The 27711-nt window shown below is 63.2% G+C and overlaps 1 protein-coding gene across 1 annotated transcript; it reads right to left on the reverse strand.

Annotated features, from left to right (window-relative positions):
- Positions 1–1311: 1311 nt before the first annotated feature.
- On the reverse strand, positions 1312–27711 carry DAGLA (diacylglycerol lipase alpha). The gene is made up of 20 exons (XM_079930209.1): positions 27064–27711; positions 25826–25964; positions 25209–25420; positions 23734–23835; positions 22914–23052; positions 19016–19103; positions 16984–17118; positions 16305–16382; positions 14286–14410; positions 10468–10621; positions 9798–9881; positions 9606–9683; positions 9054–9134; positions 8063–8205; positions 7674–7742; positions 7267–7339; positions 5870–6066; positions 4925–5054; positions 4223–4410; positions 1312–2787 (listed from the first exon to the last, which is right to left on the reverse strand). The coding sequence occupies exons 2-20, from the start codon at positions 25918–25920 to the stop codon at positions 1836–1838; spliced, it is 3123 nt and encodes a 1040-aa protein (XP_079786335.1). The 5' UTR covers positions 25921–25964; positions 27064–27711; the 3' UTR covers positions 1312–1835.

Genomic DNA, 27711 nt, shown 5'->3' on the forward strand with positions numbered 1-27711 from the left:
ACTCTGATTTATGATTTGTCTTTTTTTTTTAAACTTTAAGAGACACTGATTCCGTCTTGATTCTGCGGGAAAAGTGGGTGGGCCCAGCAGGGGCAGAAGCCTGATGGGGCTGATGAAGTTTGGGAGTCGCAGAGGGTGAGGGAGGCCCAGCTCCCAGGTCTCTGTCCCCATGTGTCAGGGTGGGCAGGGGTCCCAGGTACCAGTGATCACGAGACGGGGGTCTTGGTCAGGGGAGCCTAGCCAACCCAGGGAGGCCATGGGCGGGCCCAGAGTCGTGGGACCTTGCCTCCAAGGAAATGAAGGCACAAGCGGGCGGTCAACGCCTCGGCACACACCAGGTTTCCAAACCAGGGGTCAGAGCAGCCGGCGAGACGAGGGGGACGGGCCGTGTCCGAAGCCGAGCTCGTCCCGCGGCCCCCGCCGCGCGGTGCCCGTCATGTTTGCTGCCTGTTTTCTTGGCAGGCTGGGAGGGTCAGCAGGCAGGCAGAGCGGGCGGGGCGGGGAGGGTGCCCCAGCAGCCCCTTCCTCGGCACACACTCATGCACATGCACACACACGCCCCGCGCTGGCATGCGCCCCCTCCCCGCTCTGCCTCTGCGGACAGGCAGGGGCTCCACTTCCCCGCTGCTTCTCCAAGCCAGCAGGGAAGGAACCCTCCCAAGTGTGGGCTGTGGAGGCCTCAGGCTAAACTGGGATGGCCCCCGGGCCCCTGGCCCTCCTGGGTCTCTAGCCGGCTCCCACAATACCCCACGCCAGGCTCTACTTAGTGCCAACAGGACATTGTGGGTGGGAGGGAAGAGAGGCCCACTCCCAGCAGAGAGCCCAGGCCAGCGGGGAGGGGCAGCTGTGCAGAGTGGAGGCGTGTTTGGCTGCAGAGCCCAGGGCCTGGCGTGCCTAGGCCTGGGGGGAGGTGATTAAAAGGGGGTTTGGTGGGGCCCTCCTTCCCTCCAGGGCACTGACTCTGCAGGCAGGGGTGGTCACACCTGTGCCCTCCACCCTTTGAGTGGCCAGGATCCCCGGGGGTAGAAGGCAGGCCAGGAAGTAACGGGGCGCGCCTGGGCACCCAGGACCCATCGACAGAGGGATCAGCATGAGGGATATCAGGCAGAGAAGGGACGGCCCTGACCACACCCTCCTGGAGGCCCCTCCAGGCCCCATGGCTGCCTTGGGCCCTGTGGAGGCTGGTGCCTGCCTGCCCAGAAGAGGGCTACTAAACACGTGATTGCAGCGGGGGTCGGGGGCCTGCAAGCCCAGGACACATCCTGAGCCCAGCCCAGCAGCTTCTGTAAACATACACAGCACTGTGGGCCACCTTGGTGGGGGGGTCACCCCAGGGGGCTGGCCAGCAGGCACCAGATCTGGGGGTGGCCAGGGCAGATGCCAGCCTGGACCACAGATGAGAATACGTGGGGAGGGGGCCGCTCTCCATTTCCATCCTGGGAGAGCAGCCAGAGGGCAGTGACGGGGAGTCAGCGTACTCATGGCCTGTCCCAGAATGGGAGGTACCAGGATGGCCCTGTGGGGGGCACTCAGGCTGAGAGGGCAGAGTGTTGCCCTGTCCACCTGGCAGGCTGCCCCAGGCTTCTCCCTGCTCCACGCCCCTCCCCGTCATTCCCTATCTGGAGGGCCCAGATCCCAGCTGCCTTGGCTCTGGGGGTTCCAAAGCTGAGGTAGGGATGCGGACCCCCAGCTCAGCAGCAATGCCCAATGCCTGAGGCTACACTGGCCCCGTGGGGGCCTCTCCTCAAAGCTGCCCGGCCTGGGGGGCAGCCACCAGAAGCCTGAGGAGCCGCCTGCTCTGGCCCGGGCCTCAGCGGGCAGCAACTCCTGGGGTGCTAGCGTGCCGAGATGACCAGGTCATCCTGCTTGGCGGGGCTGGCCCCGTGGCCGGTGGGGGTGGAAGTCCGGATCTTGTCCACTGCCAGACACTCCTGGCTGCTGAGGCCCGTGGGCGTCAGGTCCATGAGCTCGCCCGAGGAGCTGAGTGGGAAGGAGGGCGACAACGAGATGCCCGAGGAAGGGTCGGCCGAGCCAGCGAAGAGCCTTGGGGGCTTGGGCACCAGGTTGGGCTCGAACTGGGCGCGGAGCAGGATCTCTTGCTGGCTGGGGGACTTTGGGCCCTCGGCGTAGTCGCTGGTGGGGCTCTCGGGCACCACCATGCAGTAGAGGTCCTGGAAAGAGCTGCTCTTGCTGTCCAGGTTGAAGAGGCTGTCGATGAACTCGGCGAACTCCAGCACCTGAGGGCTGGGCGAGTCCCCCAGGCGCCCGTCGTGCAGCGCCAGCTCCCCGCTGCGGGGGGCTGCCCCGCCGCCACCCCCTTCTTCCAGCTCGTCGTGGGCGGCTGCGCTGGGGGGCCGCTCGGGGGTGATGCCCCCGCTGCCCAGGGTGGCCTCCAGGGGCTGCGTGTCCTGCGAGTGCTTGGACAGGCTGTCGGCCGCCAGCAGCTCGGTGCGCGAGCTCAGGGATGGGTTCTCCTCGGGGATGGCGGGGTCGATGTAGAAGAGGTGGCCCTCGTCGCGCTCCAGCACGGCGTGGAGGCTGGGCGAGCCGCGGATGCTGCGGAAGCCGGAGGAGCGGCGCGAGTCGAAGCTGTACAGCGACTCCGTGTCCGAGAGGCTCTCCATGGTGGCCAGCGGCGCCCGCCGCGCCTGCAGCTCGGCCGCCAGCCGCTCCTGGGTGGACAGCAGCAGCAGCTCCACTGGGTCCTGGCGGGCTGCCGCGGCCACAGGGGACAGCAGCTGCCCCTCCGAGAAGCCCTCCAGGCTCATCTCAGACTGGGACTTGCTCCTGAGGGGGTAGGGAGGGGTGAGACTCAGCGGGGTGGGGGCCCACCCCTAGTTCCCCAGTGGGAGGGAGCTTGGGGAGGGGGAGGAGGGGAAAGTGGTTGAACAGTCTGGGGACAGGGAGCCCTCCTTTTTAAAAACCAGACCCCAAGATAGAAGACAAGAGAGTCGATGCAGAGCTGAGCTGGGGAGAGGGGGCCGGGGGCCTGCACTGGTGCCCATCACTGCACCAACGTCGCTGTACCCACCTGGAGACTGAGGCCCAGAGAGATTGGCTGCCCCAGGTCACTGGAGGCAGAGGTGGAAGGGTAGAGAGGGAAGGAGGGAAGGTAGGGAGGGAGAGAGCATGGCCCAGAGCCGCCCCCGCTGGGTTCAACCCCACTCCCGGGCCAGCACCCCCCTGGGCCCCTTCCTGAGCTCCTATCACTTCCTTCCTCACCCGGGGGTTCCTCCCACCTCTCCCATGGGGTGTAGCCCTCTGCTGATGGGGCCCTGGAGCCCCTTGTCTCCGCACACCGGCCTGCAGGGAGTGAGTGAAGGGCCAGGGTGGGGGACGCAGCAGTCACTGCAGCTGCGAACGGACACTGGCTCCCCCATCTGGTCATGCAGCCGCTATGGGAAATGCTTGTGAGATAGGGAGAGAAGTCCAGGTGTCCCCACCAAGGGCCAAGAAGCAGCCACCGCCTTCTTTAGCGGCCTCTAGGCCAGATCTGTAACCTGGACCCAGGACCTGGGCGGGAAGGGTCCCAGAGAGGCAGGAGGATCCCCACCCACCCCAGGAGCCACGGCCTCAGAGCCCAACCCCCAAAGGAGTGCGTGTGAATGTGGGGTGTGTTTGCGTCTGGAAGCGTGTACACGCCTGTGTTTCTGCATGCAGCCTGCATGTTAGGCATCTGCACGTCAGTCGGCCCATGTATTTGAGAGCCTGGGTCTGGGTACAGGTGCATCCACCATTTACACACATGGCTGCCCACACAAGCGTGTCCTTGTGTCCAAGCGTCTTGGCCTCTGTCTTGGCGTGTGTTCTATACGTGAGTCTGTCTGTATGGGGCTCTGTGCACTTAGAGCTACTATTTGTGAACACATGTATATACACGTGTCAGCTTTAATACGTGCGTGCGTGTAAGTGCCTGGATGTCCACCTGTTTGGGTCTAAACACCTAGGAGTGAATCTGTGTGTTTGTGGTCCCTAGATGGCTACTAGCCCACATGGGCTTCAGTGGTGGCGGGCTGGGGGACAGTGGGGGCAGAGCAGGAGAGACCCCGAGCAGCGGAGGCCAGTTCAATCCCTCCCGTGCACGTGTGCAGAGTGGCGTGAACATACGAGGGCCCGGCGCGTACACAGAATGCACACGTGCACAGGCATTCGCGCGCTGAAAGCACGCGCGTGGCCACTGCACACACCCTCTGGGGCGGGGCTGCGGGGCGACGGCGCTCACCTGACACTGCTGTTTCGGTGGTCTGCGGCGGGCAGCTCCAGGGCCAGCCCGGCGGGCACAGGTGGTCCCGTGGGCAGCGGCTGCTGCTGGAAGATGAGCTCCGGAGTCAGGTCCACCTCCGTGGGGCTCACCATGACCTTCGCAGCAGAGAGCAGGGCCGTCTTCCCCTTGTTGTAGTTCTCCAGCACCTGGGAACGGGACGGGGAAGCTGGTGGCAGCGGAGGGGTGACAATCACGTGTGGAGGCAGGGCAGCAGGCCAGGCCTCTCAGGCCCAGCAGAGCTTCATGGGGTCAGCCGGGCCTGCTCTCCTCCCCACACGGGGCCCGGCTCCTCCGGGAAGGTCGAGGCCAGGCCCTGTGATCGTGCCTCACCCACCGCACAGATGGGACAGGTTGGACTTTTCCTACCCTGTGGTCGGCCCTTCCATGGCCGGGCAATGGCCAAGGCTGCCCCTGCTTGGCCATGCGTCCGCCAAGTGCCAGGTGGCCTTCAGGGTTTGAGCTCAGCCTGCCTCAGGGACAGGTTCCTGGGTGTCTCCTAGCCCCTACCCACCGTGGGAGCACACGGTGGTGTGGACAGAGGCGGGTGTGGAGCCCAGGAAACGAGTGGGCTCCCTGGCCCACTGAGTGTCCAGGGAGCGTCGCACCCTTGTGAGTAACATGGGGACGGAGACCCAGCCAGCCAGGCGCCGTGGGGCTCACCTTGTTGAGCCCCTCCATGACCACGTAGGGGAGGTGCTCATGCAGCATGGCCGGCGAGATGATCACCTCGTTGAAGGCCTTGTTGTCGCCCCAGATGGCGAAGTACGTGGGCTCCTCTTGCTCGCAGCAGCTGAGGGGCACAGGGGCCAGAGGGAAGCTGGCGGGTGGGGGGCAGCCTGGCCTTGGCCCGCAGGCCCCTGGCCCTGCTCTCTGCCCTGGCTTGGTGGGGGTGGGGGGGCCTTGGAGACGCCCTGCCCGGCTGGACCAGCAGGGCTGTGTCCCCGGGCTCCTTGCTTCTGCCTCACCTCAGCCCTCGCCACCAGCCCTCCGCAGCCAGGAACGTTTATGCCACGTGGAGCTGGAAAGCCTGACCTTGAGCTGTCACCTGCCTGTGGCCTGGGCCATACCTGCTCCACCCTAGGGAGGGTGCCGGCGCAAGCCGTTTGTTTGTCGAGGAGGCAGCCCAACCCTCTGAGAGTGTGGGAAGGGGTGGGGGTGGGGTGAGGTGGGAGAGGTCGCTGTACCCGCCCTCTCCTGGTCTCTCTCCTGCCCCCGCCAGCTGTCTACCAGCTCATCCCAGCCGCGATGCCAAGTGACAACTGAGGCGTGAGCTTGGCCAGGGCTTTAGGGTGACCCTCCAGGGCGTCCGCTTTTAAACGGATGCGAGTGGGGACAGCTGTCCTGGGGGACACTAGGGAAGGGTGACACTGGGGACGAAGACCGGGACCGTCAAGAGAGGAGCCTGGAGTCCTGCTCTGGACTGGCCTGTCGTTGCACTTCCAGGGCCCGAGGCTGGGGCAACCCTGCTGTGGGCGCCCTGGGCCACCGTCACCAGCCTCTGCACCTACGCCCCAAGGGTGACAGAATGAAGGCCGGCCCCACCCTCCACTCCCCTGCCCTGGCTGCCGCCACGTCCCAGCTGACCAGGGCGCGGGCAGCACCTACCAGCACTGTTCCGCTGGGTGGTTGTGGACCACGTGGATGATACGGCCGGGGGGGTAGAGAGGGGTGCTGGCGGACAGGGCGATGGTCAGGTCACTGGGGTGGGTCCAGAGCCGCGTGCTGGCCAGGGTGGTCACCTCCAGCTCCTCGGGCAGCTCCGACTTGGGGATGCATTTTGTGGCCCCTACAATGATTCGCCACTGTGGGGACAGGGAGAAGAGGGGGATGGAGCTGAGTGGCGCTGCCCGGGTGGGCAGGGGGTGCTCAGGAGAGCTCACAGGTGACGGTGGGGAGCTGGGATGGCCGCGGGGCAGAGGGAAGGGCAGCGCCCAGTGGAGAGGCGGGGGCTGAGGTGTCCAGCGGCCACGATGGCCAAAAAGGTGCCGAGGACAGATGACGTGGAAGGGCTGAACTTCAGGGCTGCAACACCAGTCAGCCGCTCATCTAGCAGAGGGGAAACAGGCCCCTTGCTCTAGGTCGTCTCGTAAGTCAGAGGCAGAACAGACCCCGAAGCTCAGTCCAGCTGCACCCACCAGGCCCGGCCACATGGGGGCGGCTCCCCGCCACTTGCCTCCTGGGCCTGACAAGCACCCAGGACTGGGTCTGAGTGGAGCAGTTCCATGTCCTTAGGCTCCTCCTGTGCCTTCGTTGCCCGCTCACCCCGGCACCTGGTGCCCTGCCTGCCAGACGGTCACGGGCACGAAGGCTGGGAACAGTCCCAACTGGGCTGAGAGGGTGAATGGGGTGAGGGCGGGCCTGGGGGCACAGAGGCCCTGCTGGGCCTGGCCGGCCACCCCCTGCCCGCCTCGGGGCGCCTGGCTGCAGCGTGCCCACCCCCAGCCTGGAACGCTGAAGGCCACGTTACAGGAAGAGCCCCCAGTGTCCTCTGCAGGCCTGAGGAGGGGTTAGGGAGGGCTGGTCCTCTCCTCTCAGCCGCAGGGAAAACCGGAACCAACTGCGCCCAGAGCCCCTCCCCCGGTGACCTCCAGCCTCCCCGAGCCTGGGGATCGCGGTGGGCTTTGGAGGAGGCCTTCCCGTCACACTCGGAGCACTGACCTCGGGACTGCTCTGTCCCGACTGCAGGCAGCTCTGTGCCGCAGGAGTCAGGACTCAGGAGCCCCCGGTTCCAGTCCTGACTGCGTTACGACTTGCCGTGTGAGCACAAGCAAGTCCCTTGCCCACCCCGGGCCTCCGTTCCCCCGTCTGCACAAGGACAGGTAGGGGGCGGATGGCGTGAGCTCGGAGATGCTGAGGGCCTGATGGCTTGAGGTCCCCAAGACATCAACCGTACTCCAGCCTGGCCTCACGTGGCGAGGGGGCCGAGGGACAGGTGGGGCAGAAGACCAACGGGGAGCCCAGAGCCCAGGGCGCCCCGGCGGCCGGGAGGGGAGTGAGCTCACTTTGGGCTTCGTGCTTCGCTGCAGGACGTCCAGGAGCTGTCTGCGGAAGCCTTCCAGCTGGGAGAGGCCGATCCTGGAGAAGGAAGCCGTCGGGCCGTCAGCCTGAGCTGGCCCAGGACGGGGAGACGAGCGGGGTGAGGGGCAGCAGGGCTCCCGGGAACAAGACGACCAGGCCGTCAGGGTCACGGGGCGGGTGAGGAGCCTGCAGCTCGGCAGGGCCCAGCCAGGAAGGGGAGGCCAGGCAGGGCGGGCCGACCTTGCCCTCTCACCCCGGACACCTGAGTTGGGGGGTTCTGGGGGTCCCTCGAGGAGGTGGGAATTTGAGTGAGAGAGACGGGGCACCTGGGTGAGGCCCCGAGGTGGCAGAACAGCCCAGGCCAGGCAGGTGGAGCGAGGGAGCGACTTGCCTGGGGACAAGGTCTTTGCCCAGGACCACAGCTGTCACAAACTCCTTGGAATACTCCATGGCGTCCTCGCTGCAAGGGAAGCCGAGGGGGTGCCAAGGCAGGGGAGGGGCGCGGTGTTCCCGAGCGGGCTCGGCTCCAGCACTCCAAGACCCTCTGGGGAGCGGGGCTGCCTGCGCCCTGCCCGCCTATCCCGTCGGCAAGGCTTTGCTGGGGCTAGATCCCAGGGTCCACCTGGCTTTTGCCAGAACCCCCGCCTCCACTCTCCAGGCCGTTCCCGGGTTCCCTTATGATTGGAACCCAGACTGCCCAGTCTAGCCCCCTGACCAAGCCAGCTCCCAGCGCTGTCCACCAGTTGCCCCCAGCCAAGTCTGAGGCCCCAGACTGCTCACCTCAGCAGGCCCCCTGGCGGGGAGTAGGCAAAGCACTTGAGGGTCGGGTACTGGGGTCGCAGGAGGAAGGAGAGGATGGCAGCGGTGCCTGCGCCCAGGGAGTGGCCCACCACTATCAGGCCGTAGTGTTTGGTTCCGCGGCCCTGGGGACCGAGAAAAGCCCTGAGAGTCCTGCCCCGCTGCCTGCCAAGCTGACACCAGGGAGGCAGAGGGGGCTTCCCAGAGTCCTGGGATCATGTCTGTGCTGTGTGGCTGCTGGGGCAGAGGAAGGGCCAAGCTAGGTCCCCACAGAGCAACTTCTTGGGGAGACTATATAGCAAACTCCTATTCATCCTTCAAAACCTTGCACAGAGGTTACCTCCTTGGAGAAGCCCTTCCTGATTTTCCAGGAGAGGCTTGCTCCCTCCTAGATACTGCATCTGCACCTGGGATAGACCTTCAACTATAATGATTACACTCTATTATAATCATTTGGTCACCTGCTCCCATCCCTGTGCCCCAACCACTAAACTGGGGTCTCCTGAGGCCAGGGACTGCTTGGCTTTGGGCAGGGCAGTTAGGAGCACCTCAGGAGCTGCCTGCCTGCACAGGGAGGAATGGGCAGTGGGCAGGCCCAGATCGCCCTCAACCAGAGCAGCACCCCTTCTATCTGTTCTGCAATTATCTTCTGTGTTCATTCTGCTCAACATTTTGGAAGCCCCAGAACTGAGCCATCTTTAGCCTCCAGTGCCTGGCACCGAGCGGGTGCTCACAACTGCGTGGGGCTGAGCAGGGGTGTTCAAGAGGAGCTGGTACAAAAGAAGAAAGGGCCAGAGCGGGTGGGAGGGACTGAGCAAGTGAGGAGGGGGCTGGGAGCGAGGGACGGAAGGAGAGTGTAGGAGCCTGGCCTGCAGGGAAGGCTCCATCATTCACCTGTCCTGTCCCCAGTCTGTTGCCCTGGGGGAGGGCGCGCTGGGTGTGGCAAGGGCTCATGGCATGGAAAACGCCTCACCAGGTCTCGCCCGAAGGCCTGGGACAGGACCATCTCCTGCTCCAGCTTCTTTTTGATGTACTCAGCGGAGAGGACCATTCCCTGGGTGAGGAGGAACAGAGGTGGGCGTCACAGGGAGGGAGGGAGGCCTGTCAGGGACCAGCAAAACCAGGGATGTGAAGCTCACTAACCCTGTCCCTCCCATTTCCCCCTTTGGTCCTCACGACAAGCTGGCTGGGGGCGCTGCTGGACACTTAAATCACATCATTTCCATTTCACAGATGAGAAAACTGAGGCTCACAGGGATGGTGTGCCTAATAGGAACCAGGGAGATCTCTTCCCAGTTGCCTCCTTGAGCCCTTGTGGGACAGGATCTGCGCCGGGCAGGGCTGTGGGGGTCCTGGCAAGTGGGGGGCAGTGGACTTTCCAGACGAATCCGCACCTCTCTGACCAGTCTCTCCTGGTGAGCCCAGTGACGCCGGAGGAGCCCCCACCCCAACAGGACAGGCCTGCGTGCTGGCAGCGGAGAGGAGAAGGCCAGGGGCCGCCGGGGGAGCCCACGGGGAGGGGTACCTTGTGTCCCAGCCAGGTGCCATGGTGCCCCTCCACAGGGAGGCGCTCGGCGTCACCGGTCAGGTCTGTCAGGGCGTCCTTGTGGGGAGAGAGGACGGTGAGGGGTGGGACTGAGAACGGGAAAAAGGAGGCGGGCACCCTCGGGGGCTGTGAGGGGGTCCACGGGGTGGGCTGGGTCACTGGGCAGCGTACCTTGGGGGACAGGGTTCCCCGGATACTGATCACCACCTTCTTCTTGTCGTGGTCCACGGCCACGTAGAAGGGGGTTTCATAGACCTAGGAGAAGGGCAGCTCATGAGCCTGAACGGCCCCCAGGGTGGAGGCAGATTTGGGCAAGTGACTGAAGCCAGTCTCCTTCAGGGCCCGGGAATCTGGCTCCACTGGCCACTGGGCCCCTGACGCCTGCAAGGGCCACAGTAGGTCCCTCCCAACCCGGCACACAGCCTACCCGGCCTTCCTAATTCCGCTGACCCGGGTGCCCTGAGTGCTGCCGTCCTGCCTGCTCAGTCCTGAGGGGCTGCCCCCTCCCCAGTGCCTCCGGCTTCTTCCCTCTCAATTCCTTCCCCCAAAGGCTGGGGCCAGGAAGCCCCAGTGCCGGGTGCGGGCTTGGGGTCCACTTCCTAGCCCCGGAGCGGATGCAGGCCAGGACGTGGGGAGAAGGAGGCGGCCCATCTCTGGTCTGCCCAGCGAGGGGAGGCCTGGAGGCTTCGGCCAGCCGTGCCAGCCAGGCCAAGGGCTCCTGCCGCTGAGGGAGACGGCGTACACTCTCCAGGCCGCAGCGCTGCCTGCCTCCTGTGGCCTGTGGAGGACCGAGGCTGGGGGGACGCTGCACCCGCCTGGCAAGCCCGCCCCAGTCCCTCACCGCATCATGGCAGGAGGTGTAGACGATGTCCACCGCGGTCATGTTCTCGTCCAGGAAGTGGCGCCGGATGGCGATGGCGTTGCAGCCGCAGCAGTTGTCTTCCTCGATGGTCACTCCAGGGGCAAACCGGGGCCGCGTGGGACACAAGCAGCACCTGGGCGGGTGGCAGAGGGCTCAGAGCCAGGGACCCCGACGGAGCACCGGTCTCCCCCATCCTCTCTGGAACTGGTTCTTGCAGCCGTACCCCCTCTCCAAGGCCTCCCCTGCAAAGCTCCAGCGGCCCGGGCCGGGCCCAGCCCTCATCTTACTCGGCCTCTCGGCAGCACAAGACCCAGTGGGACTCGCCCTCCCCCTTGAAACGCTCTCCCCATTCGTTTGGAGGCACCCTCTGTCCTGGGCTGCTTCTCCCTCGGGGCAGCCTCCTCGCACTCGTCCTCTCACTGAGGACCCAGAGGTCAGCCCTGGAGCTCCTCTTCTCTCCAGCAACACTCGCTCCTGGGGCCTCATCCAGTCTTGGGCTTTAAATACCACCTACGCGCCAATAAGCCCCGGAGACCTGCTCACATTCCACTGCCTGCGCAACACCTCCTCCCAGATGTCCCACAGGATTGCAACCTTTCCAGGCCCCAGTCCCGGAGGCCCCGCCCCCTGTGCTCCGCAGCTCAGCCCCACGCTCGGCACCATCGCCATCGGGTCCTCACCCCACCTCACGTCCCACACCGGTCCGTCAGCACGTCCGCTGGCTCTGCCTTCAAATTCAGATCTGGACTCCGAACGCTTGCCCTCGCCGCCACCCCCTACCCTGCTCCAAGCCACTTATCCCTGCCTTAGAGTGTCACAGGGGCCTCCTGACTGGTCTCCCTCATTTACACTCGCCCCTTACGTTCTCAACATGGCTGCCAGAGTGACCCTTTAAGATATACGTCAAGCCACGTCACTGCTCTCAACACCCTCCGATGCTGCCCTTCCTGTCCAGTATAAAGGCCAGAGTCCTTGCAAGGGCCGAGGGCCCTGCCCCATCTGGCCCTGGTCCTCTGGCCTGTTGCCTCCGACTCCCCTCGGATGCGTTGGCCATACTCCTGCCTCAGCCTCTTTGCACCGTGGTTCCCTCTGCCTGGAACATTCTTCTCGTGGTTTCTGTGTGGCCAGATCCCTCAGTCCTTCAGGCCTCTGCTCAAATGTTATGCTATGGGAGGTCCGCCGCCTGGGCCACCTCATCTGACATAGCTTCCCCTGCCAAGCCTGACCGCACAGACAGCCTAATTTTTCTCCAAAACACTGACGTGCTCCAATGGGCTGCATTTCCTTGTCTGTGCCTTGCCACCAGGCGGTGGGCTCCACAGGGCAGGGTTGGCTCTGCCTGGTTCACAGTTACGTCCCCAGCACCAGGCACCCAGCAGGATTCCCCAAAGTGAACAGCTGAGCGGCTGAGCTGGGCACCCAGCTCGAGTGCAGCGGCTCCTCGGGCCACCAGAGGGGGCCGGCAACCAACGGATGGGGCCCTGGAGCCCCGAGAGCATGTGACCTGTGTCTGCCTGCTTTCTTGGCTTGACGGCTGAGATTTTATTGATACTAAGAATCCTAGATCTTGGTGATGCACAGAGGTTTGTCTTCACCCGAGCAGCGCCTGAGGGACTGATACACACCCCTCAATGGGAAGAGGCCTCGCTGAGAAAACCCAGGGTCGAGCCAAGTCTCGGAAGCAACCGGGCTTGGGGTGGGCGACCATCTCCATTGACTCTGGGAGACCCCCACGCCCCTCGCCCGCCACTGCTGGGCCAAGTGGGGACAGGGCTGGGCCTGTGGGCCAGGCTCCCGTCTTCAGGCAGCTGTGGCCCCTCTCCAGGCAGCTGTGGCCCCTCTCCAACCTCAGCCCCGCCCTCTAGCACCGAGCAGGTGGCTGCCGAAGTGTACGCAGTCTTCGGAGACAGAGACCCGGGCTTGAATCCTTGCTCTGGTGGCCCTTCCTGACCGCGAGGGCCTGGTGGGCAGGTGCTGATAGCTACTCTACAAGGCTGGGGTGGGATCAAAGGCCCAAGATGCAGGAAGCACCTGGTGTACAATAGGGACCCAACCTCTCTCCAGGGAGAAGGCTGCCCCTGAGTCAGTGACCTGAGAGCCAGGGGAACCGATGAGAGCAGCGGGGCCAGCAGCCCGGAAGGGAGGGGCCTGCGGCACCGTCGAGGCCAGCACTCCCGCCTAGAGGAGGCTGGGGCGCTGAGGGGCTCAAAGGTCCCGGGAGCCTGAGGACCCGCTTGGCCCATGGAGACTGACCACACGTCCAGGGCAGGGCTGGAGCCGAGTGGGGTGTCCCCAGGGTGGCGGGGCCGTAGACAGGCATGGCCTGCCATGCTCTGTGTGGGACGGCAGGACCACTCCAGGTGAAGGGCCTGGGCCTGAGGCAGGTGGGCTGCCCTCCTTCCTCCAGCCAGTGCTGGGTCTCTGGGCTGCTGTGGACAGGCTGGGACTCAGAAAAGGGAGCCCGGCCCTCTGGCCTCCATCCTGACACCCTTGGCTGTAGGCCGGGACTCCAGGCTTGCCTCTTCTCCGCCCCCCAGGGCACCGGGCTCTCACGGAGCCCTCACGGGGTCTGAGGTCCTTCTGCTTCCTCTCCCCGCAGTATTGAGCAGCTGCTGCAAGTGCAGCCTCGCTCCTGTCTGCAGAGCCCCTCCAGTGCCCAGGCTGCCAGTGACTCCCCGGCTTCTGAAATACCCCACAGGTGGGCAGGACGAACACTGCCTGTACAAATGACGTCCCCACTCTGCCAGTGACAAATGGAGCAGGGCTGTCGGAGCCCAGGTCTCAGGGCTCCTGGCCCAGTGCTCATTGGGAGAAGCTTCTCAGCCGCTGCAGGGGCTCCCAAGGATGCTGTGGGGGGAGAAGCAGTGTGCGGGCTGGCAAAGACGGGGAGGGGCGTGGGCATGCCCTGGTCAGCTGTGCCAGTCGCTGGGGGATGGTGGGAACAAGCCTGAGAGCCGTCCAGCTTCCTGGGAAAAGGACGCTGAAGGAGGGCGTGGCTACTTGTGCCCCAAGGGCGGTGGTGTCGTGGAACAGAAGCTGCCCGCCCAGCGTGCCAGCCTTTCCGGAACAGGGAGCCCAGGGAGCTGTCCTCCTTCTGCCCGGCCCGGGCAGAGCATGGAGACACCAAAGAAGGGGAGGGGCCCTCGTGGAGCCGAGCCCTCCTCTGGCCCACTTAGGAAAGCAGAGCCCACCCCGGCCCCCGGCGGTGGGCTAAGGGCGGCACCCGGCTGAGGCCTTGCCAACTCCTTGTGAAGAGGGCTGGAGCCTTTCACAAAGGGCCTTCTGGCTGCCCTTCCAGAGGCTTCTATGGATTGGGGCTCAACCGGGAAAGGCCTTTCTTCCAGGAAGGCAGAGCACAGGAAGGGAGCCGGGAGAAGGAAGATGCGGGCAGAGGGGAGTAGTCGAGGGGGCAGGGAGAGAGATGGGACAGGGGTAAGCTGCACAGCCAGATGCTGGGCAACGTCTCATTTCATCCTCTCAAACATCCCCATTTTACAGATAAGGAAACTGAGGCTTGCAGGGGTAGACTGACTTGCCCAAGGCTGCCAGTGACAAAGCGTGGATTCAAACCTGATACCGTGTGATTCCAAAGCCCACGCCCTTCCCCAACCAGGGATAACACCGAACTAGAAAGGCTGAGGCCCAGAGATGGTGCGGGACAGAAGCAACGCGGGCCGCAGCGGGCAGGGTAGCAGGTACAGTCCGTTTAGGGAGAGCCCCCCATGGGCAGGCCCGGCATCGTGACCACAGCCCCTCTGCACATGCCGCTAGCTAGGGGGACGGGCCGGTATACTCACGAGCAGGACCGGGCCAGCTGGCAGAGGCCACAGGCCGGCTTCCGCATCAGGTACATGGGCCACCCGTAGGCAGCCAGGGCAAAGAGCATGTAGTAGCAGACCTCTTTGTAGCGGAGCATCTCTTGCTGGAAGAGAAGAGGCAGAGGGCGGTCACCTCCTGCCCTTCCTGCCTGTAGCCTCAGGGCCCATGGGCTCCCCTCGATGGAGGATGGAGGCAGGAGCTGCCCTCCCAATGGGCTGCAGACCACCCCCACCCCCACCTTGGAGGACCAGCTCCTCCAGATAATTGCATTTCCCTAATTATCTCCATGCAACCAGGGCACGAATCCTCCTAAGACCTGTCCCATTGCACCAATCTCAGAAATTAATGATTTGGGGACAGAAAAGCACTCAGAGCACTGGATCGATTTCCTCGCCCGTTTTCCCGAAAAGGGAAGAGGGGGGAGGTTACCGCGCGACCATCGCCCACCTCGGCAATCAGGCCCCCGGGAAGGGTGATTTAACCCTGAGAGGTCCGGACCCTCCAGAGGGGGTTGCCCAGGCCACAGAGCAGCAGGGCGGGCCCTGGAGACATGGACATGCTGGGGACCAGACCAGTGGCCCACCGTCAGGGCGTCTGGGCAGACTGGGATCTCTGAGAAAGGCGCCCGTTTGAAAGCTGGTATCTGAGGCCAGTGGCGGTTATCAGCCTGACCAGCTGCAGGAAGGTAAGGAGGCCCAGGTATCCCAGCAAAGCGGCTTCCGGTGTCCCGGGTGCCCCAGGCACTGGGGACTCCTGCACTTAGAGGGAATTAGTCACCTTGTAAAAGGTGAAAAGGGTGATTAGTCATCTTGTGAAGTGAAATAAACAGCACCTTCATCAGGGCCCCGAGGTGTCTGCTCTCCAGGAAAGCACTGGAGGAGGGAGGTATCCTCTTCGGCTCAGGCAGGAGGGCGGGGCGCTGGCACCTGGAGGCTCAGCTGCCCCTCCCCTGCCTCCCACAGGCGAGAGAGGGCGTGGTGAGAGCGGGCCTGGGCAGCCCCGGGAGGCTGCTCTGGGCACATGCTACGGACAGGCTCTTTTTTTTTTTTTTTGCAGTACGCGGGCCGCTCACTGTTGTGGCCTCTCCCGTTGCGGAGCACAGGCTCCGGACGCGCAGGCTCAGCGGCCATGGCTCACGGGCCCAGCCGCTCTGTGGCATGTGGGATCTTCCCAGACCGGGGCACGAACCCGTGTCCCCTGCATCGGCAGGCGGACTCTCAACCACTGCGCCACCAGGGAGGACAGGCTATTTTAAGAAAGGATACAAATGCCCATTTTGGGGAGCGGGGGCAAATGGAGAACAGGCTTTTCCAGGGGATTCAGATTGTGAAGGATGAATCCTTTCTAACGCTGTCCCGACTGGCACCACTGGCGCCGTGCAGGGAACGGGGCTCAGGATGGCTCATCCCCTCCCCACCGGGGCTCTGGGTGAAAGGCAGGCCCGGCACCGTTTATGCTGCTGCAGGAGCAGACTCAGAGGGGTCCCGGCTACACTAAATCGGTTTGCTTCTGGGGCAGGGCCGGCCCTCCAGCTGCAGCTTCAGCCCTGGGTGAGGCGCTCCTTTACTGGGACACACACACCGGATTTCTCCTAAAGGCGCTTAAGAGGTTCTGCTACTCAAAAGAGCTTGGAAACCAAAGTGCTGTGTCCTGCTGCCTTTTGTAACAGTAACAACCATGGCAATAATAGTAACAGCTCACCCTCCTGAAGCGCTTTATCATCTCAGGAGGCCAGGACCAAGCATTCTGAGCACCGAGAGGCCGATTCAGGGGCCTTTTATGCAGAACCAGCGTGACGCAGGGGTGGGGGTGGGGCCGCTGGGGGGGGACTCAGGAGGAAGGGGGCGTGAACTGAGAAGGGGGGCCGCCTGGAGGGCTGAGGGGGGACCCGCGCAGAGCAGGTGTGCCCAATGCTGCCAGGGCAGGTGGTCTGCTCGGGTCGTCCCGGCAGAGGGAGAGGAGCCGGCACGGGGTGGAGGCGGGTGGCTCGGACTCACCGAGTTCTTGAGGTCGAGGTACTTGGTGTTTCTGGTCACCGGCATCCCAGACAGGAAGGCCAGGATGTCATTGTTGGCCTGGAAGACAGGCGCGTTAGGGTGACTGCCCCGGGCCCAGCTGCACGGCTGAGAAAGGGGTCCAGGCCCCCAGCTCTGCACCCTGCCTGCCTCCCCAGGGCCTGAGAGCCCAAAGGGGCGTGTGGTTTCTAGCTCTTCCGTGACCTGGCCAGTTTTCCAAAATCTGAGGTCTCCTCATATCTCCAGTTGCTCCCCTTCCACCCAAAGCATCAATCCCCTGGGACGTCGCTAGCCCAGGCCGGGAGAAAACGTATTTTGCATGGGATGCCGGGAGACCCCAGCTAGGACTGGTGTGTTGGCTGGGGTAGGGCGGAGAGGCAAGCGCAGAGGCTGGAACGTGGGGCTGGATGCTTCATTGGGCCCCTGTGACTAGATGTCCCCTGGGGCCCTGGAGGCAGCCTTGCAGCCCCGCAGAGGGAAGCCACTCAAGCAAGAGCCATGAGTGGTGAAGGGTGAGCTGGGGAAGGGAGGGGAGGGAATGTCAAAGGGTGGCCTCCTGGGCCAAGAGGGTGGGCGGAACCCGGGGGGCAGCAGGGGTGGCAGGGAGGGCCCGGCAGGAAGGCGGTGCGGGGAGGTGGCCTGAGCATGGCCGCGTGCTCACCTCGTCCAGCACGGCGTTGCGCTTGGCCCGCTGCCGCTGCCGGAGCAACACCAGGCCAGCGATGATGTCGGAGGGCACGATGTCCAGGTCTCGGAAAAACTCGGCAAAGAGGTAGGCGATTTCCGAGTAGGCGTCCTACGAGGTCCAGGGAGGCAGGAGGCGGCGGCAGGGGAGCAGGAGAGAGGACGAGACACGGGGCGTGAATGTCCGGGGCTGGGTGTCTGCTCGGGGTCCCCTGTGCAAGTTCCCCCTAGCCCCCCACATGCGGCCCTCTGCAGCCGTGACCCTGAGGGCCCTGTCCTGGGCTCCGGGCCCCTGTAGACCCGGCAGAGGCTGTCCCAGACACGGCTGACCCTTCTCCTTCGGCGCTCACCGGGCACCGTCTACCCCGCACAGATGCCTCCGGGAGCCGTTTCCTGTTCTTTCCCCAGGACTAGGAATCAAGGCCTGGGCCTGGCCTGTTTCTCCTTCAGCTTTTCTCTCTAGCAGAGGAGCCAAAACTAAGCTCCTGGCTGCTTTCCCCACACTGAGTTTCCTCCCACCTCCCACCAGCTGTGACCTTGAATGCCCTGCTAAGGGCTGTACGGAGCCCTGGGTCTCAGGCCCCCTCCCCGACCTGTCCACAGTTGTAGGCTCAGGGACCCCCACCATGTGCCTGCAGAAGGGGAATGTGACCTGGGGCCACTGGCCCCCCTAGCTGTCCTGCCAGCTCTGTTCTCAGGACAGCCATGCTTGGGGCCTGGGGGCGGGAGGCAAGGCAGACAGACGCAGCCCTTCCAGCAGAGTGCCGTCTGCCCTGCCCCACGACAAGCTGAGTCTGGAACCTCTTCCCTGACTGGTCAGGAGAGGCTGTGATGGGAAGAAACTCATGGCAACTGGTTTCCTCTCGCTGGGTTTCACCCTTGAGTGTGTGGCACATGCAAGAGAGGAAGAATCAAGGGCTGCAAACTCAAAAGCCTAATGGGGCCAAACAGAGCCTGCTACTGCTGTGAGAGGCCCACCTCGGGCAAATCTAGAAAGACTGAACTTTCCCTACACTCTCCTGATTTTTAAATGTTGGCCACCAATTCAAATTTTTAAGCAACACAGCACGAGGTGATCAAAACGTTCTCTGGGCTGGACCTGACCTGACCTGACCCCCAGGCCGTCAGTGTTTGATGGGACCTAGGTTCTGGGGAGCCCCGGCCTTTTTGAGAAAAGACGTTCTGCTTTTTCCCCAGGCTCCAACGCCAGCCCTGAAGCTCTCTGCCAGGAGGGGTGGGTGTGTCCTCTGCACGCCCTGAGCTGAGACCCCTCAGACTCCCCCGAGAGCCCCGGGGTTGGGGGGGGGGGTGCTTCCCACCCACCAGGGAACCTCTGGGGGTGGGAGGGACTTTCTTACGCTTGATTACTCACTCCACGGCTCACCAGGGGCTGCTAGTGGGTAGGAGCCACTCAAGGCTTCCGGGGGCTGCCATGCAGGGCACCTGCTGTCTGGCTTGGGGAGGAGTGGTCTCCTGACCTCACTTGCTCTGCCACTAACTAGCTGTGCAATGCTGAGTAAGTCACTCCACCTCTCTGGGCCTCAGCGGCCTGATCTGCAAAACGAAGGGTGGGACTAGATGACCCCTAAGGGCCCTGCCTCCCCTCCCCAACCCGGGGGCCACCCACCACTGACCCACAGCGCCCTGGCGGGTGCGGAAGGCTAACAGTGCGCATCGAGGGACGGATCTTCCAGAGGGACCTGCAGCTGCTGAAATGCTGCTTTTCTGTCTTCGGGTTGCCCTGATATTTGAGTATCTCTTCTCCTAAACTAAACTCTTGAGTTCCAAGGGGGTGGATAAAAGGTCTTCACATGTTTCTGTCTCCTTGACAAAGCAAGGGGTTGGCTGTCTCACATGCTGGAGGGAGTCCTTCAGTGAATAGTAACAGGTCCTCTTAGGAGCAGGCTGTCACCTCACTCCTGCCCCACCCGGCAGGGCTGCAGAGGGAAGCCTCCTGAGTCGCCGACAGCAGGATGTGAGCCCCAGGACGGCGACTTCCCAGTACTTACTGACTGGGAGTCCTTCGTCCGAGTACAGCAGAGGAACACTTTGAGCCGGCGCGACCAGCTGGTGGCCTGACCCTCTTCTAAGCGGTGCCTGCAGTGGGGGAGAGTTGGTATGTGTGAGGTCAGGGGGCCCGGCCAGAAGAGCTGGGCCCGCATTACAGAAACAGGACAGCCTGTTCCCAGGACCCCAGCAAAGGGCTCCCCAGTAGGAGGGTCTAGGGGAGAATAGGCCTGGGTCCGGCCAAGGCTGGCCGGCCAGTGACCTGGCTATCAGCCAGCAGGGCTCTCCCTGGGGGGCTCCTGATGGCCTGAGATGGTGCACTGTTGGCCGAGGCCAGGGCCTACGCTCCCAACTTCTGGCAGACTGACAACAGCACACTCTGGGGGCTTCAGAGCTGGCAGCCCGAACTGGGGGCTGCCCTGCGGTCCACTCCAAAAGTTCAAATCAAGAGCCCTGGGAGATGGTGGCAGGGTGCTGGCCTTTCTGCCGACTTGTTTCCTGGCCTGGAGCAGACCTGCCGGAGAGACCTGTTTCCCCTCTCAGAAAGGATTTCTCACATTGTCTGTACTTGGGGAAGTTTAAGGGGCTGAATGAGGCTCCGCATTCTTCAACTCCTTGGAACTGTTGCATTAGAGGGGAGAGGGCCCCTGCCTTTCATTTGCATGGCTGGCCCCTGTCTGTTCCACCCTCAACCCCAGCCCCAATGGGTCTGGCTGCTCTGATGGGGAGTCAGGGTACCCAGGAGTCTGCACCCAAAGGGAGAGCAATTGGCCGATTATCCACGGAGACCCTTCCAATGCTGGGTGCCCAGAAGTCGGTGTGTTTTGAGCATGAAGATAACAGATCCAATATAAAAATGTAAATTTCCAGGGTTTCCCTGGTGGCGCAGTGGTTGGGAGTCTGCCCGCCGGTGCAGGGGACGCAGGTTCGTGCCCCGGTCCGGGAAGATCCCACATGCCGCGGAGCGGCTGGGCCCGTGAGCCATGGCTGCTGGGCCTGCGCGTCCGGAGCCTGTGCTCCGCAACGGGAGGGGCTGCAATGGTGAGAGGCCCACGTACCAGAAAAAAAAAAAAAAAAAAAGTAAATTTCCAGACTGAGCACGAGGGGCTGGCTTGCTTTCGTGACACGTGCCCTCCCCTCAGCTCCTTCAGAGCCTGGCGCTGGGTGGTCAGGAAGGGCAGACATGGGTGGCCCTGGGTGCCTGCAAGGCGCTTAGCATCCACCAGGAGTGACAGACCGGGTCCCCCCTCCCCTGCCTCTCGGCTCCTCTTTGCAACTAAGGGCCGCTTCCTGCTCCCAACCCTGGTTCCACGGGCCACGGGCCACAAGGACAGGGAAAGCCACAGAGCCTTCCAGGGCTACAGGAGGGGGTTAGGAAACGGTGCAAGGGATTTGCTATTTCTGGGACCTGCCAGCCCTAAGGGACTTGGGCAGCCTCACATCCTAAGCCAACGTCCCCCCTACTGGGGACTTGATGAAAGGACAGCATGCTGGCCAAGCTGAGTTCCCAGAGCATCACGTTCTTTAACCCTTTCTAACCAAATTGGCTTTTAAACATTCGAAGAGAATTTCCTCCCTTCCCTCCGGCAGATGTTAAGTGCTGTATACTCTACTGCAGTACCCTTTATGCCCACCAGGGGGCAGATGGAGCCAATGACACATTTGGCATAAAGCATCAGTTAGGCTACATAGACCAAGACAGGGAGAGACACACTCAATCTGCACAGAAAGTGGGCTTCTCTGGTGGCACAGTGGTTAAGAATCCGCCTGCCAATGCAGGGCACACGGGTTCGAACCCTGGTCCGGGAAGATCCCACATGCTGTGGAGCAACTAAGCCCGTGCGCCACAGCTACCGAGCCCGTGCTCTAGGACCCGTGAACCACAACTACTGAGCCTGTGCTCTAGGACCCGTGAACCACAACTACTGAGCCCGCATGCCACAACTATTGAAGCCTGCGCACCTGGAGCCCATGCTCTGCAACAAGAAGCCACCGCAATGAGAAGCCTGTGCACCGCAATGAAGAGTAGCCCCCGCTCACTGCAAATACAGAAAGCCCATGCGCAGCAACGAAGACCCAACGCAGCCAAAAATAAATAAATAAATAAGTCTGGACAGAAAGTTCATGGATCCAGCATCCCCCACCCTGGGGCTCACTAAAGCGAAGGGAGGGCAGACACTCCTTCCGCAAAGATCCAAGGTCAGGCTTCCAGGAAGTAGTGGTGGGAAGAACCCACCCCAAACACCAGCAGATTTCACTGGAAGGAGAAAGAGCAAAGGACTTAAACAGCTCCCTGACTCCCAGAGACTAAAATAACCCGTTGGTGTGAGGCAGTAGGGCTTGTGCACAGCCCCAAACCTGGAAGCGGAGGAAGGGTCAGCAGGCTTGAAAACGGCCCTGTTGGAAAAACTGTCTGTTGGTTTCAGAGCAGAGGGAGGGTGAGTGGGGAAGAGCCTGAGAGGTGGTCACAGCCACCCAGCTGTGGCCTGGGCTGCCCTCCCAAGCCCGCTCGAGAGCTGGACAGACCACAACAGGTGGGGACCTGTGAGCTCGAGGACCCTCACTACCCGCACAGGGCCCGGCACCGCTGGAAAACGTTCTAATTCAGATGACAGCCACCGACAACTCCCAAGTGCAAAGGCGTTGGCTGCCCTGGGCCCCAAAGGCAATTACCCAGAGTTGGGGAGGGGAGAGTTTTTTCCCCAGGGCCCCAGGAGCCCAGAAACCAGGCCAGGTGGGGGCATGTGATTGGAATGAGCAGAATGGTACTGGTGGTCATGGCCAGCTGCACCCGGAGGAACGACAGGCTCCGGGGCCTTGGCTCCAAAACCTGGCATCTGGGGCTGGGAGGTGGCCAGCCCAGGCACGGGTAAGGCTCTGGCTACAGTGCCGAGCTGACGCGGAGGGCCCAGGGGAGCTGGGACACAGAGGTGCGCGAGGGTCGGGTGGGGGCCTGGGCAGCACACTCCCCTGGCTGAGGGCTCCTGACCCTGCTGCCCTGGGCTGGGGATGGAGTGCCAGTTCCACTCCCCACCAGCCTGACCTGGGGCAAGTGACCTGCCCGCTCTGGGACTTGGACCCCTCATCTGTAGAATGGGTGTCACAACCGCACCAGGGTTGGCAAAAGGATTAAACAGACGGATGGCGGAAGGGGCTCAGTGCAGGGCCTAACGCAGAACAGAAGCTCAATATATAGGAGTCACTGTGACCCACCCTGGAAGCACCCCCTCTCTTTTTCTTTCAATAAACAGGAACCTGTGAATGTGCCTGGACGGCCTCCAGCATTTTCTCTGCCATGGCACGGCCTCCCCCGCTTCTCCAAAACACTGTGCAAAACATCTCCCCTCCAGGAAGCCTTCCTTGGTTAACCTCCTCCAGCCCCCTTAACCCTAGAGGCAGCCTCGCCGAGTGCTTAAGAGCAGGGCTCTAAAGCCAGGCTGCCTAGGCTTGACCCCAGCCCCACCATTTACCGGCTGTGTCACCTCAGACAACTCACGTAAGCTCTCTGTGCCTCTGTTTCTTCCTCTATATTACGGGGATGACGCTAACAGCTACCTCGGCGAGCTACCGTAAGTTAATACATGCAATGCTTGGCTCGCCGTCCGAGCGCTTCCTACCATTATTCTCGTGTTGTTAGCACTGAAGATGATGACAGTGGCTACCATTTACTGAGCACGAACCTCCCATGAGCACGGTGTTAATCACTCCGTTAAACCTCACAGCAGAGCACGAGGCAGGAATTACTGCGGTTCCCACTTTACAGACCAGGAACCTGAGGTAAGCCTTTGGCCGGCGCCCGGGGCTCACACAGGTTTAGACGCCGGGAGAGAGGCGTGGGGCCGGCCTCTGTCCACCGTCGGCAAACCCCGCGGGGGACGCCCGCCCGCCCGGCCCACTGACCGCAGGTTGTAGGTCCGCAGGTTGCGCTGCCTCCTCTTGGTGGCCCTCAGCTTGACGAAGGTGCGGCCCGTGGGGTCGAAGACGCAGAGGACGGTGATACAGACGCTCAGGATGACCACCCAGTTGCAGACAACCATCCCTGTGGAGGCGGCCGTGGGAAGCCAAGGGTCATGGTGCTGGGGACACCGCTCTGGCTCTGAAGAAGGGGCACTGCAGCCTCCCTACCCCCAACTGCTTCTGGGGCCCAAGAGCAAGGCTCCAAAGGCCCTGGCCCTAGCCTCTGGCCACACAGCCGTCCCCCCTGGCTGAGCTGTGACCCCAAGGCCCATCCTTGGCACGAGCAGACAGCTGTGTGGGTTTCGGGAGCCCTGGGCAGCGCTGTGTCTGCTGCTGCCCCCGAAACCCAGGGTTCCCCAAGGGGGTATGGCAGACTGCCTGGTGTCCTCATGGAAACTGTTTCCCTCTCACAGTGCCTGAGCTTCCTATTCTCTAACCTGACCTGTTCCCTGCACCCCAGGGCTGCCCTGTCTAACCTGGCCCTGTGCCCTCCACGCCAGGGTTAGGGTTAGGGTTAGGGTTAGGGCTGACCCTGTCCCCTCCATCCCGGGGCTGCCCTGTCTAACCTGGCCCTGTGCCCTCCATGCCAGGGTTAGGGTTAGGGTTAGGGTTAGGGTTAGGGCTGGCCCCGGCCCCTCCATCCCGGGGCTGCCCTGTCTAACCTGGTCCTGTGCCCTCCATGCCAGGGTTAGGGTTAGGGTTAGGGTTAGGGTTAGGGTCAGGGCTGGCCCCAGCCCCTCCACCCCCGGGCCGACCAACATACCGAGCGTGACGTTTTTGGCAGTGAGGTCATTGCAGGAGGTGTAGTACTGGGTGAGCCAGACGATGCCCACGATGGCGTAGATGAACTCGATCACCAGGATGGCTGCAAGGAGAGGAGGGCCCCAGCTGAAGGACGGGAGGCCCTGGAACCTGGGCCCGGCTCCCCCTGTCACAGGACGCCTGGCCAGCACAGTAGACTGCCCGCCGCCCCTGCCACACAGGCCTCGTGGCGCAGAGGGCCCAGGGGGTGTGGCTGTCCCACCACCGGTTCTACTCATGTGCCCTCAGGCCCCGACGTCCCCCTGAGAAGGTGACTGCAAAGGTGCATGATGAAGAGGCGTTTCTCTGTTCGTTCGGGAATGAGAACTATATCCACGAACTCTGGGATCAGACGCATCTTAGGCAAGTTACCTAATCTCTCTCCGTTTCCTCGTCTGTAAAATGGGGGTGACAAGGTCCATGGTACAGGGCTGTGAGGACTGGGTGACGGGGTGTTCATTTCATGGAAACTGCTATTCCCAGGAGGAGGCCTCTGGCACTTGAGGCAGGAGAGGGAAAGGGCCCCAGCAGGCAGCTGCCCAAGGTGCCCTGCCCAGACCAGAGCAGTGGGCCCAGGGCTGAGATGGGGCTAGGGGGGCAGGTGGGAGAATTGACGGCCCCCCAGGGGGCAGCATTGGAAGCCCCAGCTCTACAGCCATCCCAGTGTGGCAGCCGAGAGCCCAGGCTTTAGAGCCAGACAACTTGGGTTCAAATCTCAGCTCTGACACTCATATGCTTTCTAGCCATGTGACCTTAAGCGAGCAAAGTAACCTCCCTGGGCCCCGGATTCCTCATCTGCAAAATGAGGCCAACAATGGCTCCTCCCTGAGTTAACACGGGAAGAGGACTTAGCAGAGGCCACAGGAGCACAAGAGTATCCACCCGGAGTGACTGGGAGAGGCGGCTGGGACCCGAGCCCAAGGAAGAGGAGACAGGCGGGTCCTCCGGGAGCTGGTCCAGGCCCCTGAGGGGCTTCCCTGGGAGGGTGGGGGGCTGTTTGGGGAAGGGTCACAAAGCAGCTGAAGGATATGCACAGCCTAGACGGGGCAGCGGTCGGCAACCTTTTTCTGTAAAGGGCCGTAGAGTAAATAACATTTTTAGATGTTGTGGGTCATAACGTCCGTCACAACTTCTCGGCTCTGCTGTGGTCATGCAAAAGCAGCCAGAGGCAATAAGTACTAAATGAATGAGTGTGGCTGGGTTCCAATAAAACTTTATTTAAAAAACAGACGGCGGGCTGCGCTTGGCCCTCAGGCCGCAGTCTGCCCACCCCCGGTCCAGAACCGGGCCCAGTAAGTCTGCCTGTTCGCTGCTGGCCCTGGTGCTGGCACAGGGCCCAGCCCATCGCGTGTGGCCGAAAGAACGCTGGGCCCAGGAGGAGGGAGGGGGTGGGGGTGGGCCGGAGCGGCCCCCTCACCCACGGCAGGGGGCCCTTACCCAGGCGCACGTAGAGCACGTACTGCATGGATTCGCGGGGCTCCGTGTAGAGGATGCCGCCGCGCATGCTCAGCCAGATGATGGCCATCTCAGCGATCATGCAGCTCAGCAAAATGCCCAGGTAACCGCGGCCGTGGTCCACCAGGTTCAGGGAGCAGGCCTCGTTCGGGTTGTAGACCAGGCCGAAGAGCACCACGGACAGGATCACAAACCTGGGGGAACGTGCACGTGAGAGGGGCCGGGCGGCCCACGCACCTCCCACGGCCTCCGGCGGGCAGCCGCACGCAGCCTGGACGCGGGGTGGAGGGCTTCACTGCTCCGGGAGCAGGACCCCTGTCTACCTGGCAGCAAGTCCCTCTGAGGACACGGGCATCCAGGGACAGGGGAGCGAGAGCAGGGAGCCCAGCCGCCAGCCGTGGGCAGACAGCACAGCGGCTCCGCCCAGTGCTGGGGTCAGGCCCGGAGGTGGCCAGGCGGGGTCTCTGGGCTCCACGGGGGTATTGCCCTAAAGGCATAGCCGTTTCAGCACCAACTCCGGGGAGCTGGGAACACAACAGGGTTGGGACAGATGGCCAGCAGGCCTCCTTCCAGGCCCGTGGCGTGGCCCCGAGACTCACCAGGTGGTGTGGAGGAGGAAGAGGAAGATGGCTGGCAGGACGAGGTCATCGCTGCCCACAGACCAGCGCCGCCGGAACACCACGATCCCGGGCATGGCTGGCAGCTCTGCAGAGGCTCAGCGGGCCTGGCGCTCACCTCCTGAAACAGAGCAGAGGACCCTGAGGCTGCCCGGGCTGCTGCGGCACCCAGGGCCACCGCGCTCCTGGTCAGGTGTGCCCAGCAGCAGAGGCATCTCTCCCAGGCCCTACAGCCCCAGGGCTTTCAGGCCCATCCCTGGGCAGGATCCACCTCCCACAGTATCCACCCCCTGGAGCCAATATCTAAAACTGTAGCAGCCAGACACCGGCTTCAGTCTTACCCGTGAGGACTCTCCTCCCCGCAGGACTGGCACAGACCCCTTGGGATCAGCTCTGCCTGGGGTCACCCCAACAGGAACTGCTCAGCTCCCTTAAAGACCTGGGCTCACCCCTGCCTCCCTTTCCATGGGATCAGGGAGCCCCCTCACCCACCACCTGCTGCCCAGTTCATTCTGTCCTTGGGGTTGGGTGAGGGCTTCCCAGGCCGAGCCTGAGTCTGTCTCCCGGCATGCGCCGAGCCGGGCAGGTGGAAGGCTGAAGGCCTTGGGGAAGGTGGGGGTGAGGGCATGCGTGGGGCTGGACACATGGAGGATGGGAGCGCCCAGCACATAGTAGGTGTTCAGTAAATATCTGCAGAATGATGTCTTCCGTTTCGTGCTTTGCTGGAATGCTGGGAGCATGCTCCATGACTTGATTTTGCACCCGTCAGACAGAATTCCCCATCACAGCTATGCCTCTTGGCAGGGAAGGACGTGGTTGGGACAGGGGGTCAGGAGTGTAGCTGGGGTGCCCAGCCCCTCTGCCGGAAGGGCAGTGGGCAAGCCCTGCGGGTATCCCATCCTCCTGGCGACCACCGCTCCCACACCCACCCTGGGCCATGCAGCCTTTACCGCCCAGATCTCAACTCTCTGAAGTAGCTGAATTCAAGTTAGCCACAGGCAAGCTCAGGGAGGAGGGCCCAGGAATCTGGGCCTCCCCACCTCCCTAGAGCCCTAGGAACCAGGGCAGGGGCGCCGGCTGGTTGGCTCCCCGCGGGGAGGGGCCCGGGAGACACGGGTGAGGGGCTCCGGGGCAGCCCTGCGCTCAGCTGTGCGGAGGAACCCCTGCTGCGGGAGGCTGGGTGCTGGTGGGCAGCTGCCCCCAGGCTGGCAGAGGCTTACATGGCACCTGGTCCAGAGGTGGGCGGCAAGTCCTCCTCTCCCCGGTGACGGCTCCAGGGAAAAAGAGTGTCTGCGGAGACCGGCATCACTCGGGAAGTGGCCAAGTCTCCCCGGCCGGTGGGCGCGGCCCTCAGGGTGGGCGACGGGGTGTGCAGCCAGGTGGCCGGCCAGCACGTCCAGCCCAGCCCGTCTCGGTCGCCCTCTCCCTGGTGCAGCCGCTTCATCCAGCCGCTGCCCGGCTGCTCCCAGAGAGGTGGCGGCCTGGCGGGCAGGCTGGCGGGCTAGCCTGCTGGGGTCGTGCCTACTCCTCCCCCCACCCTCAGGAAGTGACATCATCCCACTCTCTCCAAGGAGGAGTCGGAGCACGGATTCTGGGAAGCAGGAGAAGGATGGAGAGCGCGGAGCTGCGTGGCGGGGTGTCCGGGGGGTGGGGGTCTGGGACTGCAGGAGGCTGGGGCTCCAGTCCTGTGTCTGTGACAAGCGGCTGACCGCAACGGCTCCGGTTTGAAAGGACGGACGGGATGGGAGGGGCTGGGACTCCATGGGTGGCAGTAGGGCTGGGAAGGGCAGAGCTGCCAACAGCTGGTATTTGAGCCGCCAGCTCTCTACAGCCCTTCCCTGATTCCAGGTGGCCCACGGAGGGTGAGC

The sequence above is a fragment of the Stenella coeruleoalba genome (assembly GCF_951394435.1).
Source record: "Stenella coeruleoalba genome assembly, chromosome: 8".
NCBI lineage: Eukaryota > Metazoa > Chordata > Mammalia > Artiodactyla > Delphinidae > Stenella > Stenella coeruleoalba.

Coding starts and splice junctions, on each gene's coding strand:
- DAGLA (XM_079930209.1), bottom strand. CDS start 25,920: ATGCCCGGGATCGTGGTGTTCCGGCGGCGCTGGTCTGTGGGCAGCGAT. Junction 25,421..25,825: donor TTCCTCCTCCACACCACCTG/GTGAGTCTCGGG, acceptor ACGTTCCCCCAG/GTTTGTGATCCTGTCCGTGG. Junction 14,411..16,304: donor ACCTCGACCTCAAGAACTCG/GTGAGTCCGAGC, acceptor CTTCTCTTCCAG/CAAGAGATGCTCCGCTACAA.